Source organism: Ictalurus furcatus, chromosome 10 (assembly GCF_023375685.1).
Source record: "Ictalurus furcatus strain D&B chromosome 10, Billie_1.0, whole genome shotgun sequence".
NCBI lineage: Eukaryota > Metazoa > Chordata > Actinopteri > Siluriformes > Ictaluridae > Ictalurus > Ictalurus furcatus.
The window spans coordinates 26,493,869-26,506,287 of NC_071264.1; the positions used below are offsets into that span (position 1 = coordinate 26,493,869).

Here is a 12,419-nt window from a genome sequence, read left to right on the forward strand (position 1 = left end):
TCTAAAGGATCAGTGGAAAAAAGCCCAGGAATTGGGGGGGGGAAACAAAACAAAAAAATACAACAAAAACCAAGCACTGAACAAACACAAGCAAAGAGCATTCCAGCTCAGATTCCACTGTTATTACCAGAGCCAGACAGGAGGCCCATGGGATGAAAAGCAGTTCAGGGAGTCATTTTTATTCCCCCCCACCACCCCTTTCCTCCGCATAAGAAGACCTTGAAAGAACAAGTGCAAAAATTAATTTTTTTTTTTAAAAATCCAAGAAGCTCCTCCATTGCCGTCATCGCATAATCACACTCGGCGTGACAGAAAAAGGGAGCAATTACGTTTCATCAGCGCTATTTATACATCAGCAGAAAATGAGTGTACATAATTTAGACAACAGTGTCTATGTCAATATCTCATTAAAGCTAATGTGACTAAGAGGTTGTGGGAACACTGGCAGTGGCACTCACAGATGTTTGCACTGCCGATCTGGGCTCCCGGATAAAACAAACAGACAGACAAAAGGGACGTTCTTGCGCTTGGACACGGAGATTGGCTCGCACATAAATAGCGCCGAGCTTTCAGAAAGAAACAAAAGACCCCCAACGATTGATCACTGGCAATTTCATTCGCGTGAAAAGAGAACTTCCCTTTCGATCAAATACGGATGAATTTGCCATTTGCTATTTGAAGACCGACAGGGGAATCCATCTGGCACCTTTCGGACTAAGAGCAGATGTAGCATCAAATAGTCTACACAAGCTTTAATGTCAGCTGCTGTATGTTTTTCGCTCTGGTCGTGAACTCGCAGAGGTTTCCGTAGACAAAAAAATAAATAAATAAAAAATCCGAGACATTTACTACGGATGAAAGGGAAAACATTAGAGGCCCCAGAGCAGCACTGGACTTCATTGATTTATAATTAATCAAGGACAAGGCTGGGTTGCCATGCTGCCCCGAGACTTAATCTCCTTTAAATTCCCTCTGCTTGTGGCACGGACACAATACAGAAGAAGAACCTCTGCTCAAAAAAAAACTTCAAATCAGTCAAGAAGAGGTACAGACGCTGAATGTAATGGGTTCGAGGTGAAATATTCAGATGGGCTGCTTCGGTGTGACTGCAGTCAAAATGGCAGACGAGGTGTTCTGGAGACGGCCAAGGAGACGGTGCATCGCGCCCTCTGCTGGCTAGACTCCTAAAAAATAATCCTGAAAAGCTCCACATGACAAGAGTGAAACCCTGAAGGAACGTAAAACGAGCGTCACGTTTTGCGAATGCCAGAAATCAATATTATTTTCACTCATCCAGTGAAAGGGCACTCGACCCAAGTCGGCATCTTCAGACCGAGGGAGGGGGGGGGGGGGATAAAGAGAGACGGATAGAGGAAAACAGATAGAGACAGAGATGGCTGATTCCGATGCCAAGCACAGACACCGCAGCAGCAATTACACCTCCATTTCACAGAGGGAGAGCAGGAAATGAGGCAGGAAGTCTGCTGCAGGCTACATGAGAAGACAGCAGGGAGAGCTCGGGCACAGCCGAAAGAAGACGTGTTCGCTTGTGTGCTGCTTCATACAAGCACTTTTACCGTTCAGGGTTAAAGCAGTGACCTTTCAAGAGGCACATATATGATGGACAGATTCAGTGTCCTCCACTAATATTGGCACCCTTGGTAAATATGAGCAAAGAAGGCTGTGAAAAATTGTCTTGATTTTTTTTAACCTTTTGATCGTTCGTTCCAAAAATCCACAAAAATACTCTGCCCTCATGGATATCAAACAATTGCAAACAAAACACAGGTTTATCCAAAATAAAAATATCTTTGCTAAATATAGTTTAACAACATATAGGTGCAACAATTATTGGCACCCTATATATAATTCACATGAGAAAAATATATTTGAAGTATATTCTCATTGATATTTTGCTTCTTTTTTTTTGTACACCTGGGTGACTAAGAACAGGAAATTGTTGAACCATGACTTCCTGTTTCAAAGGGGTATAAAAATGAGGTAATACATAGGTCAAATTCCCTTAGTCATTCATAACAATGGGTAAGATTAAGGAATATAGCTGTGATGTGCGGCAAAAGGTTGTTGAGCTTCACAAAATGGGAAGTGTCTATAAGAAAATAGCACAAGCATTGAAAATGTCCATTTCCACCATCAGGGAAATAATTAAGAAGTTCCAGTCAACTGGAAATGTTATGAATCGACCTGGAACAGGACGTGTGTCTATATCGTCTCAAAGCACTGTGAAGAGGATGGTTCGAGTGGCCAAAAAATCTCCAAGGATCACAGCTGCAGAATTGCAGATGTTAGTTGCGTCTTGGGGTCAAAAAGTCTCCAAAACTACAATCCGAAGTCACCTACATCACCACAAGTTGTTTGTAAGGATTTCAAGAAGAAAGCCTCTACACTCATCCAAAAGCAAACTCGAGCGTCTTCAGTTTGCCAGACACCACTGGAACTTCAAATGGGATCGGGTTCTATGGTCAGATGAAACCAAAATAGAGCTTTTTGGCAATAAACACCATAGGTGGTTTTGGTACACAGAGCGGTAGCCATATGGAAACGTACCTCATGCCCACGGTTAAATATGGAGGTGGATCTTTAATGTTTTGGGGCTGTTTTTCTGCCAGAGGACCTGGACATTTTGTTAGGATACATGGCATCATGGACTCTATCAAATATCAACAGATAAACCTGACTGCCTCTGCCAGAAAGCTTAAAATTTGCCGTGGTTGGATCTTCCAGCAGGACAATGATCCAAAACATACATCAAAATCAACACAAAAATGGTTTACTGACCACAAAATCAAGGTCCTGCCATGGCCATCCCAGTCCCCTGACCTGAAATCCAGAGAAAACCTGTGGGGTGAACTGAAGAGGAGAGTCCACCTGCGTGGACCTCGAAATTTGAAGGATCTGGAGAGATTCTGTATGGAGGAACGGTCTCAGATCCCTTCCCATGTATTCTCCAACCTCATCAGGCATTATAGGAGAAGACTCAGAGCTGTTATCTTGCCAAAGTGAGGGAGCACAAAGTATTGACTAAAAGGGTGCCAATAACTGCTGCACACCTATATTTAACAAAGATATTTTTTTTTTATAAACCTGTATTTTGTTTGCAATTGTTTGATATCAATGAGAGCAGAGTATTTTTGTGAATTTTGTGAACAAAAATGAACAATTTTGTGAACAAAGGTCTTTTTTGTGAACAAAAAATCACAGCCTTCTTTGCTCATATTTACGAAAGATTTATTTATTTATTTATGTTTACATACACACATATCTATATCAATCTACTAGGGAGAGAGAATGAGAGAGAGAAAGAGAGAAAGAAAGAAAGAAAGAGAAGCACACACAGACACACACACACAGACACACACACACAGACACACACACACAGACACACACACAGACACACACACAGACACACACACAGACACTAACCTGCTCCCTGAACTGCTCCTGGGAGAGGCAGTCTGTCATGTTGACACAGCCGAGCAGGCAGCCTGTAGGATAGTCTTTAGGAAAGTGCAGATCTGGGGAATTGAAAAAAGCTTCAGTGGAACAGTTTAAAAAAAAAAAAACAACAACACACGTTTAGTTTTAGTTCATCACTGAGAAATACAAGCAGTGAAAAAGCCAGACTGTAGACACCCTGGCTCAGGGTTAAGAGTTATAATCCTGCCTGCATATTGTGCGGTTTTACTGTGTTCAGTTAGAGTGGACCCGACTGGCCGAGTTCATCACGCTGCACTGCAGTAAATCTTGTTATGTGACACATTCACAAAACTGACACCTTTTTATATGGAATCTGACGAGATCTGATCAGTGTCACAACACACCTTGTTTGCAGATCTGCCGATACATGGCCTCCACCTGTGCAATCTCCTGAGGCGTGGGCTTTTTGGCTGCAGCGGCGATCCACAGACGGCCTCTGTGTGAGGTGTACCACGTCCTGCCCTCCACTCTGCACATCACCGCAAAAAAAAAAAAAAAAAAAAAAACGCTTCAGCTTCAAACAGCGTTTCAGGTAATATTACACATTTTCACTATGGGCCTAGATCAGGGGTGTCCAATCTTATCCGGAAAGGGCCGGTGGGTGTGGGTGCAGGTTTTCATTCCAACCGAGCAGGAGCAACACCTGATTCCACCTGTTTAATCAGCTGATCTTGGCTTTCAATAGATTGAGGTGTGTCTTCTGCTTGGTTGGACTGAAAATCTGCACCCACACCGGCCCTTTTTCCCGGATAAGATTAGACACCCCCGGCCTAGATGTACAATTCCTGTGCCCCGTGATTCCCGTGTAGTTCAAGCGTCAAATGATAATCGTCTCATTACAATGCCGATCCCTTCTGAACTAACAGGAGAATGGGATGTGAGCATTTAGACGCGAGGCGATTTAAATGACCTGATATCAGATATGTTTCTGATTGGTGGATTGCACCATAATCTATATATCTGCTACAAAACAGACGAACAATTTGTTACAAAAAAAAAAAACCCTTATTTCCAAATTTCCCCACATTTTGTAGTTCTATAACCAGGAACTGAAATGAAAACCTCATTTGGATTATTTACAAAAAAAAAAAAAAAAAAAAAACCCAAAAAAACTAATACAAAAAACCTGAAAGGTTGTGAGCGCATAAATATTCACCCTGTTGCTGTGAAACCTCTAGATTAGTTCTTTCAGAAAGAGACGTGGTTACAGCGGCAGTCTTTTGCCTGCTAATTAAGAATGACATATTTAGCGCATTTCATCCGTAGCGGAGTTGATGGTTGCGAGTTTATTGCGCTGTTTATTTTTGCCCCCTAGTGGAATAACTGAGATTAGCACTTTTTACAAACCTTTCGTTTCAATTACGTTCCATTTGACGATTTTAATTTAGAAAAATTCATTTATAAACCAGATTATAACCTCTGTCGAGCCGGATGTGCTGGATGTAGAGGCACAGAACACGACTATTCTTTTTCTATTCACGTCGATGGAGCAGTTCACAAAGAAAGAGCCGTTTTTCGTGCCAAACCATTGCTTATTGAGCGGAAGAAACACAAACGATGAAGAACAGAATGGATAGACCGCGAGTTGGATTTAGATGAATCGCAGAATGCAAACACAGCTAGCCTGTGTGTGTGTGTGTGTGTGTGTGTTTATGTTGTACGCCAATGAGGAAGGATACATTTCAGCTTTAGCTTTGCTATTCTTTTGGTAGAAGCTTTTATCCAAAGTGGATTACAAGGAATCCAATCTAAACATGTAGCTTGCCAGGGCAGCAATAATACGCTTTAACCAAGTGACCAGAAACAAGCTTGATTGAAGGAAGATTTATTTCTGGAGAGCTATTTCACAGCCACAAAATACTTAACACTCCTGGCAACTGTTGTATTCTATCTGTGCTGCTAACACCTTCTGAATGATCAGATTCACTCATTGTGGTATAAAATGATCGACTCCGGTACGTCTTAGAGGATGATTACCTCTTTATGCCGCAGGTAAGAAGTGAGGCCCAGGGCTGGTGCATGCTGAGACACCAGCCTCCGTCCGCCATTTCCTGCAACTCCCGGTCCTGAATCCTCAGTCGAGAGCGCTCTGCTTTCTGCTCGACGTCTGCCGATGTAGCTCTGCGAGAGGCACTGCCGCCGCCTACATCCACCCACTGCACCATACATGCACACAAACACATGCAAAAAACACCCGGAGTTATTTATAATCTTATAGACAATTCAAGAAAAAAAAAAATGCATTCCCAAGGCCCAGAATTTAAACTCTCACTGTCCAAAAAAAAAAAAAAAGACTAAAAATGTCCCACTTAGGAACACACGAAGCTAATCAGGAATCATTGGAATATTCTGCTCAATTTGAGACGCCACTCACCTGAGGTGCAGCCTGCTGAATATTTGGGTTGACGAGCTCCCTGAGGTGTTGACGGCCAGCTGGAGCCGAGCTCTTCGGGGTTTGGATGAGGGTCCCGGTGTTGATGGCCTTGACGGTCTCATCGTACCTAACGCGGTCATGCATAAACCCCAGTTCATCAGGCACATTAGCAACAGATTCCTCCTCTACCGTGCTTCCTTCAGCAGTTCCGCTCGGTTAATCATGACACTATAAATGTTTCTGACTCGTGAACATTTTACAAGGTACACGTTAAAATGGTTTATATATATATATAAAATAAAAAAACACCAGGTTATTACAGATAATATGGAAATGCGGCAAAGGTTTTTTACAAGGTACACTTTCATTTTACAAGGTACATCATAATCATTACGCTTAAGCTCATTATAAGTGCATGATGGCAAAAGATATATGGTACAGAATTAAAAACACACTATGCATCTTCCAATGTTTTAAAATGTAAGCAGGTTAAATACTTTACGCTCATGTTAGCGATCGGTGACAAACAGCTTTCAAATGAAGGTTTCAGTAAAATACATAACTGCTGAGTTTCTAACAGCGAATAAAAGAGATCACTACTGATCAGATTCTTCAACATAACATTCCTTAACACAAATGAACCAGGCCTAGAGATAAGAGATCTTGGAATTTCCCTTTGCGGCTTTTACGTTGGATTCTCCGCACTGTTTTGATCGTCGTGATTACAGAAAGTTCTTACTTGTTGTAATACTGCGTCAGGTTTTCTCCTTCCTCCAGAACTCGTCTACCGGCGAAGTCGAGCGTGATCTTACGGTCTTTGTGGGAGGCGTGCCGAAGCTCCCGGAGCTCCTCCGCCCGCTTGCGTAGTGTCTCGCGCTCCACCGGGGACAGCCACTGGTTGGAGTCGGCGGCGAAATAATCGGACTCGTCGTCCAACACCTGAGTTCGGCGAACGCTGATGAAAATGCGTGATGGAAATAACGTCAAGCGGAGTGGAAGAAACTTTACAAACATCAGCAAAAGAAAAGGTGAAGGTGTGTTTCCATTAACTAGGTCCTGACTGATCTACTGACAGGTCAAAATATCGGAGGAAATCATGCTTATAAAGTGTCTTAAACTGTTACGTGGAAAGCCGACGTTAAAGTCGTACTGTTTCGGACAACTAAACATGGTGAAGATGCTTTAAAAAAAAGAAGCAATGAATAATGCTTCCAAGTAAGAAAACAATTCCTATATTGAACAATAAACAGTAAAACAAGAAATTAAAAAAAAAAAAAAAATCAGAATTCAACCGTAATTTGCCTATAATATAGAGGCTAAAAGAATAAAAGGCTGGAAGTCTATTGTTTTTCTGCTGCCACACTAACGCACGCAAGACTATTATAAATTTTTGAAAAATAATATATACAGTAAACCCCGCATTTCTGCTGTTTCACATCGTGCTTCGAAAAAATTAAACAGAAAATTCCAGAAATACAGTAAACGTTCATAATTAAAATTGCATGCTGACCACATTTACATAACTTTTATTATTATAATTGTTCTAGGGCTTTGAACCAAGCCCATGCTGATACCGGGGTCCTACTGTGTGTGTGTGTGTGTGTGTGTGTGTGTGTGTGTGTGTGTGTGTATGGAAAATGCAAAAAAAACAAACAAAAAGAGTCGTTGGAAGATTCAGTTCACCCTGTATTATATTGAAAACACATTATTAACCCGTTATTTGATGTTCTGCTTTGTGAATGTAATTTATTTTTGAAAATATACACTCATTTCAAATCTGATGACTGCAACACACTCCAGAAAAATTTTACACATCAATGGGAATATACTTCAAATATATTTTTCCTCATATGTACTCATAGGCGTGCCAATAATTGTGGCACACCTATATTTAACAACGAGACATTCTTTCGATAAACCTGAGTTTTGCTTGCAATTGTTTGATATCCATCAGAGCATTTTTTTGTAAATTTTTTTTAACAAAAAGATCAAAAGGTTAAAAAATAAAGACAATTTTTCACAGCTTTCTCTGCTCATATTTACCAAGGGTGCCAATATTAGTGGAGGGCACTGTATAATATGGTGCCTCTCTCAAAGTTACTGTATATTCACTACATCATTTATTATTACATACGACATGCTTGCATCACCCTTTACTACATCTCCCCTTTATCAATCCACAAACTTCTCCACTCGCATGAAAACCTTTTCGCAGACTTGAATCACCTTTCCTTACGTTCCTTCTGAGGCACGTACAAGCACATGAAAAGTGGAAGGTTTCTAACTACTGATAAATCCATTCCCATCAAAATTTCATCTGGAGTATGTAATACTCCAGTGCTGACACACAGATAAACGGAGCGCGCTGTGGGTTTAGAGAAGTCTACCTGTTCTTGTCAAACTCCAGCAGTTTATCTTTGTGCTGAATGGCTTTCTCCAAGCCTGCCTTCATCCTGGCCTCCTGGTGGGGAAGGAAGTCTTGATCTCCCTCAGATACGATGTGATCTGTCATGTTTAAAGAGATACACACAGAGCCTTGACAGCCTCGCTGGGTAACGTGAAGGAAGAGGAAACAAACCGCTGAATCAGAGATCACTCCTTATTAAGATTTTGTTTTTACTCACCTCCCATGAGTTTCTTACGGAGTTTCTGACTTTTGTTCGAGTCCCGCTGCAAAATCTCTTGCTCTTCTGAAGTACACACCTGATTTCAAAATACAGGACATTATAAGAAACTGCACAGGAAACTGTCTATCTAAAAAAAAAATCATTTAAAAACAGAGACAAAGAGTCTATTATTATTGCATCTAAATAGGACATACTCTGGTTTGTGTAACATCAAATTTCTGTGTAAAATTCAGACCCAAATTTCACTGACTGTCAGTACTGTCAGGAGATTAACCGTTACATTTTCAAGGTCACCTTTTACATTTCAGTGACATTTAAAACAAGCAAGATTTGCAGTTATCTCATAATCATCATTACTGTTAAATTAAATTATATAGTAAATGGTCTGCACTTATATAGCGCTTTTATCCAAAGCGCTTTACACCGTGTATCATTCACCCATTCACACACACACACACTCACACACCAATGGTAGCAGAGCTGCCATGCAAGGTGCTAACTTGCCATCGGGAGCAATTTGGGGTTCAGCGTCTTGCCCAAGGACACTTCGGCATGTGGAGTCACGTGGTCCGAGAATCGAACCGCCAACCCTATGATTAGTGGACGACCCGCTCTACCACCTGAGTCACAGCCGCTGTAACTATAACTGTAAAGTATTATTAACTGTAAAGTACTGTAACTAAAGTACTGTAACTATAACTAAAGTACCTTAACTATAACTGTAAAGTACTGTAACTAAAGTACTGTAACTATAACTAAAGTACTGTAAAGTACTGTAACTAAAGTACTGTAACTAAAGTACTGTAACTGTAAAGTACTGTAACTGTAACTAAAGTACTGTAACTATAACTGTAAAGTACTGTAACTGTAACTTTAAAGTACTGTAACTGTAAAGTACTGTAAATGTAACTAAAGTACTGTAACTATAACAGTAAAGTACTGTAACAGTAAAGTACTGTAACTGTAACTAAAGTACTGTAACTATAACTGTAAAGTACTGTAACTGTAAAGTACTGTAACTATAACTGTAAAGTACTGTAACTGTAAAGTACTGTAACTATAACTAAAGTACTGTAACTGTAAAGTACTGTAAATGTAAAGTACTGTAAATGAAAGTACTGTAACTATAACTGTAAAGTACTGTAACTGTAAAGTACTGTAACTAAAGTACTGTAACTATAACTGTAAAGTACTGTAACTGTAAAGTACTGTAACTAAAGTACTGTAACTATAACTGTAAAGTACTGTAACTGTAAAGTACTGTAACTAAAGTACTGTAACTATAACTGTAAAGTACTGTAACTAAAGTACTGTAACTATAACTGTGAAGTACTGTAACTGTAAAGTACTGTAACTAAAGTACTGTAACTATAACTGTAAAGTACTGTAACTGTAAAGTACTGTAACTAAAGTACTGTAACTATAACTGTGAAGTACTGTAACTGTAAAGTACTGTAACTAAAGTACTGTAACTATAACTAAAGTACTGTAACTGTAACTATAACTGTAAAGTACTGTAACTGTAAAGTACTGTAACTGTAAAGTAACTGACCCAGCACTGGCCAGTAGGATCGTCACGATTCTGTAAACATATCTTAAGATACTATACCAGCTGAAGTATCACGATTATACAACAGTCCACTAATTTGATTGGTTGAGCGGCGTTACCAGAGTGCCTATATTTAGTATAACCGCACCGGGACATTTCACTGTGCATCACGCCGCTCGTTTGTGTTCGTCGCGTAAAATTCCACTTCCTAGTTCGAAAGGTTGCTACAGTAGAGTTAGCAACATCAACGAACATGATACTTTTCAGGAATAGAACATTCGGCTTAAAATATGAAAGCTCCTCAGACGAAAAGGAAAAGGGATGCCGATTTCACCGGAAGCACCTTTAATTATTTCATTTACCTTTAATATTATTTTAATCGCCTACCTACTTCCATTCGAAAAGGGTTAAGCTGAGCTCCAATCGCCACTATTTCAATTCTGTATGTTAGTTTGAAGGTTTTTACGCGTTTTAAGATAACTCCTACTAAACTGTATTAAATTGGATTAACAGATTTGAAATGAACATTAAATCTCCTCTGTAGATTATGTAAAAGTGACATTTCTACAAGTCGTAGGAAACTACCCTTTTTCCCTACAAGAATTAGATTTCCATAAAATACGTTTTAGAACTTTTATCATCCAAAGGTTCATAAATATCATGATATAAATACTTGCTTATATTTCCCACCTCTAGTACTCTAGCTTATATTTCCCACCTCTAATTGGTTCGGTCTGGAGAACCAGTGTGTGAGGGGTTTTAACAGGGACGCAACTGATTTCATTTGGATTACAGCTGTATTGGAATGGACTTTGACTTCCTCAATTAAATACAATCGACTGTGGTATTGGTGAGCTTAGCTGAACGTAGCTAATTGCTTTCCTGTCGGTTGGTTGGCGCAAAGCTGACTCCAGATTACTGGTTGACAGCGAGAACACTAATCTGAAGAATACAAACAAACAAACAAAGAGAAAGACAAAATATCTTCCAAATCTTCATAATTATGTATTTTATAAAATAAATGTAAATGAATAAGTGCCTTTGGCACCGAATGGATCTATATTATTGATTTTACCTCCCTGAGTTTACCGTCATGTCAGAAGGAGCACTATTTGCCTTTCTATCCTTCTGTCCTATCCTTTTACACCTGCTGTAGAGTAACACGTAGCTTAGCTATCTTCATTTATAAATTAACCGATCCAGCACTGGCCAGTAGGGTTGTCACGATACCGTAAACATATCTTACGATACTACACCAGCTGAAGTATCACGATACCAAGTAGTATCACGATACCACGCAATATTGTGTTAATCCATAATACAAATCTACAAAATGAACCAAATTTACAGAAATAGATATAAACAAAAACAGACACACCAGATTTTCATCTCAATACTTTATTAATGAGAATGAAGAACTGGTGATTGATGAAGAAATGAAGATTGGTGATTACATGCTTGCCAATTGTACGACTGCTCTCGGGTTTTCCCAACATGCCACATATTTCATCTATTGTTCCCTAGAGCGGTGGAATTCGTAGCGCTTTATAATCAAGTTCCAGGACTTTCAAGGACTTTTCACGCACTATTTTTTTGTTTTCAAGGACTACATAAGGGATGTGCTGTGCTCACATGCTGTATTTTAATACAGCCGTGTCCCAACAAAGCTGTTCACATTTACGTATTTTTCTGCTGTCAGACAACGGAAGGAGTATGAAATAGTGACTGAAACGCGTTCCATTAAGACTACATGTTAACCAGCATTCACTCCCACTGCTTTCACTCTGCACTGCTAAAATCCTGATTGGACAGTATAATCACGAGGTCCTCTGACAAAACCACCACACACATAAGTTAAAGACAACGGCTGTGCCGTGATTTCGGCTGTACGTAAAATGATTCACTCAGAGACAAAGTTAGAAGTCGATGAATGTGTTGCTCCTCTCTTTCTGCCCCTCAATGAACAGAGTAGCCACAGAGAGAGGTGTTTCTCCAGGGGGAAAGCAGGACCTCATGCTCGCAAGGCAGTACTGGCCACTCTCTTCTACGGAAAGTAGCTAAAGTTTGCCCAAAATTTCACTAGCTTTGTCGTTAGGTGCTTTTTGAGGGAATAAAAACTCGCTAAAAGAGTCTGAGAAGTGGAACGGGGCTGACTCTGTCAAAATGAGTGAGAAAATAGCGAGAGGAGCAGCTGTAGTGGGTGGGTGGGGGGGTCATATTTTAAGCGAAAGGATTGTACTCATGTTCTATCGAAAATAAACACTTTAAAGTTATTTAGCAATTTTGTTTTTATTGACTTTTTAATAATTTAAGCACGTTTTAAGCAGCACTAGATTAAAAGAATGGCTATTTTCAAGCTTTTCCAGTACTT

The 12,419-nt window shown here is 39.9% G+C and overlaps 1 protein-coding gene across 1 annotated transcript in view; it reads right to left on the bottom strand.

Moving 5' to 3' along the window:
* Positions 1–12,419, bottom strand: part of trip4 (thyroid hormone receptor interactor 4) — a 69,082-nt gene that overhangs the window by 51,104 nt on the left and 5,559 nt on the right. The window contains exons 5-11 of the mRNA XM_053634114.1: positions 8,497–8,575; positions 8,260–8,377; positions 6,612–6,827; positions 5,873–5,999; positions 5,476–5,654; positions 3,843–3,967; positions 3,445–3,536 (exon numbers count right to left, since the gene is read on the bottom strand). Coding sequence (XP_053490089.1) covers positions 3,445–3,536; positions 3,843–3,967; positions 5,476–5,654; positions 5,873–5,999; positions 6,612–6,827; positions 8,260–8,377; positions 8,497–8,575 — 936 coding nt within the window. The remainder of the gene's footprint in view (positions 1–3,444; positions 3,537–3,842; positions 3,968–5,475; positions 5,655–5,872; positions 6,000–6,611; positions 6,828–8,259; positions 8,378–8,496; positions 8,576–12,419) is intronic.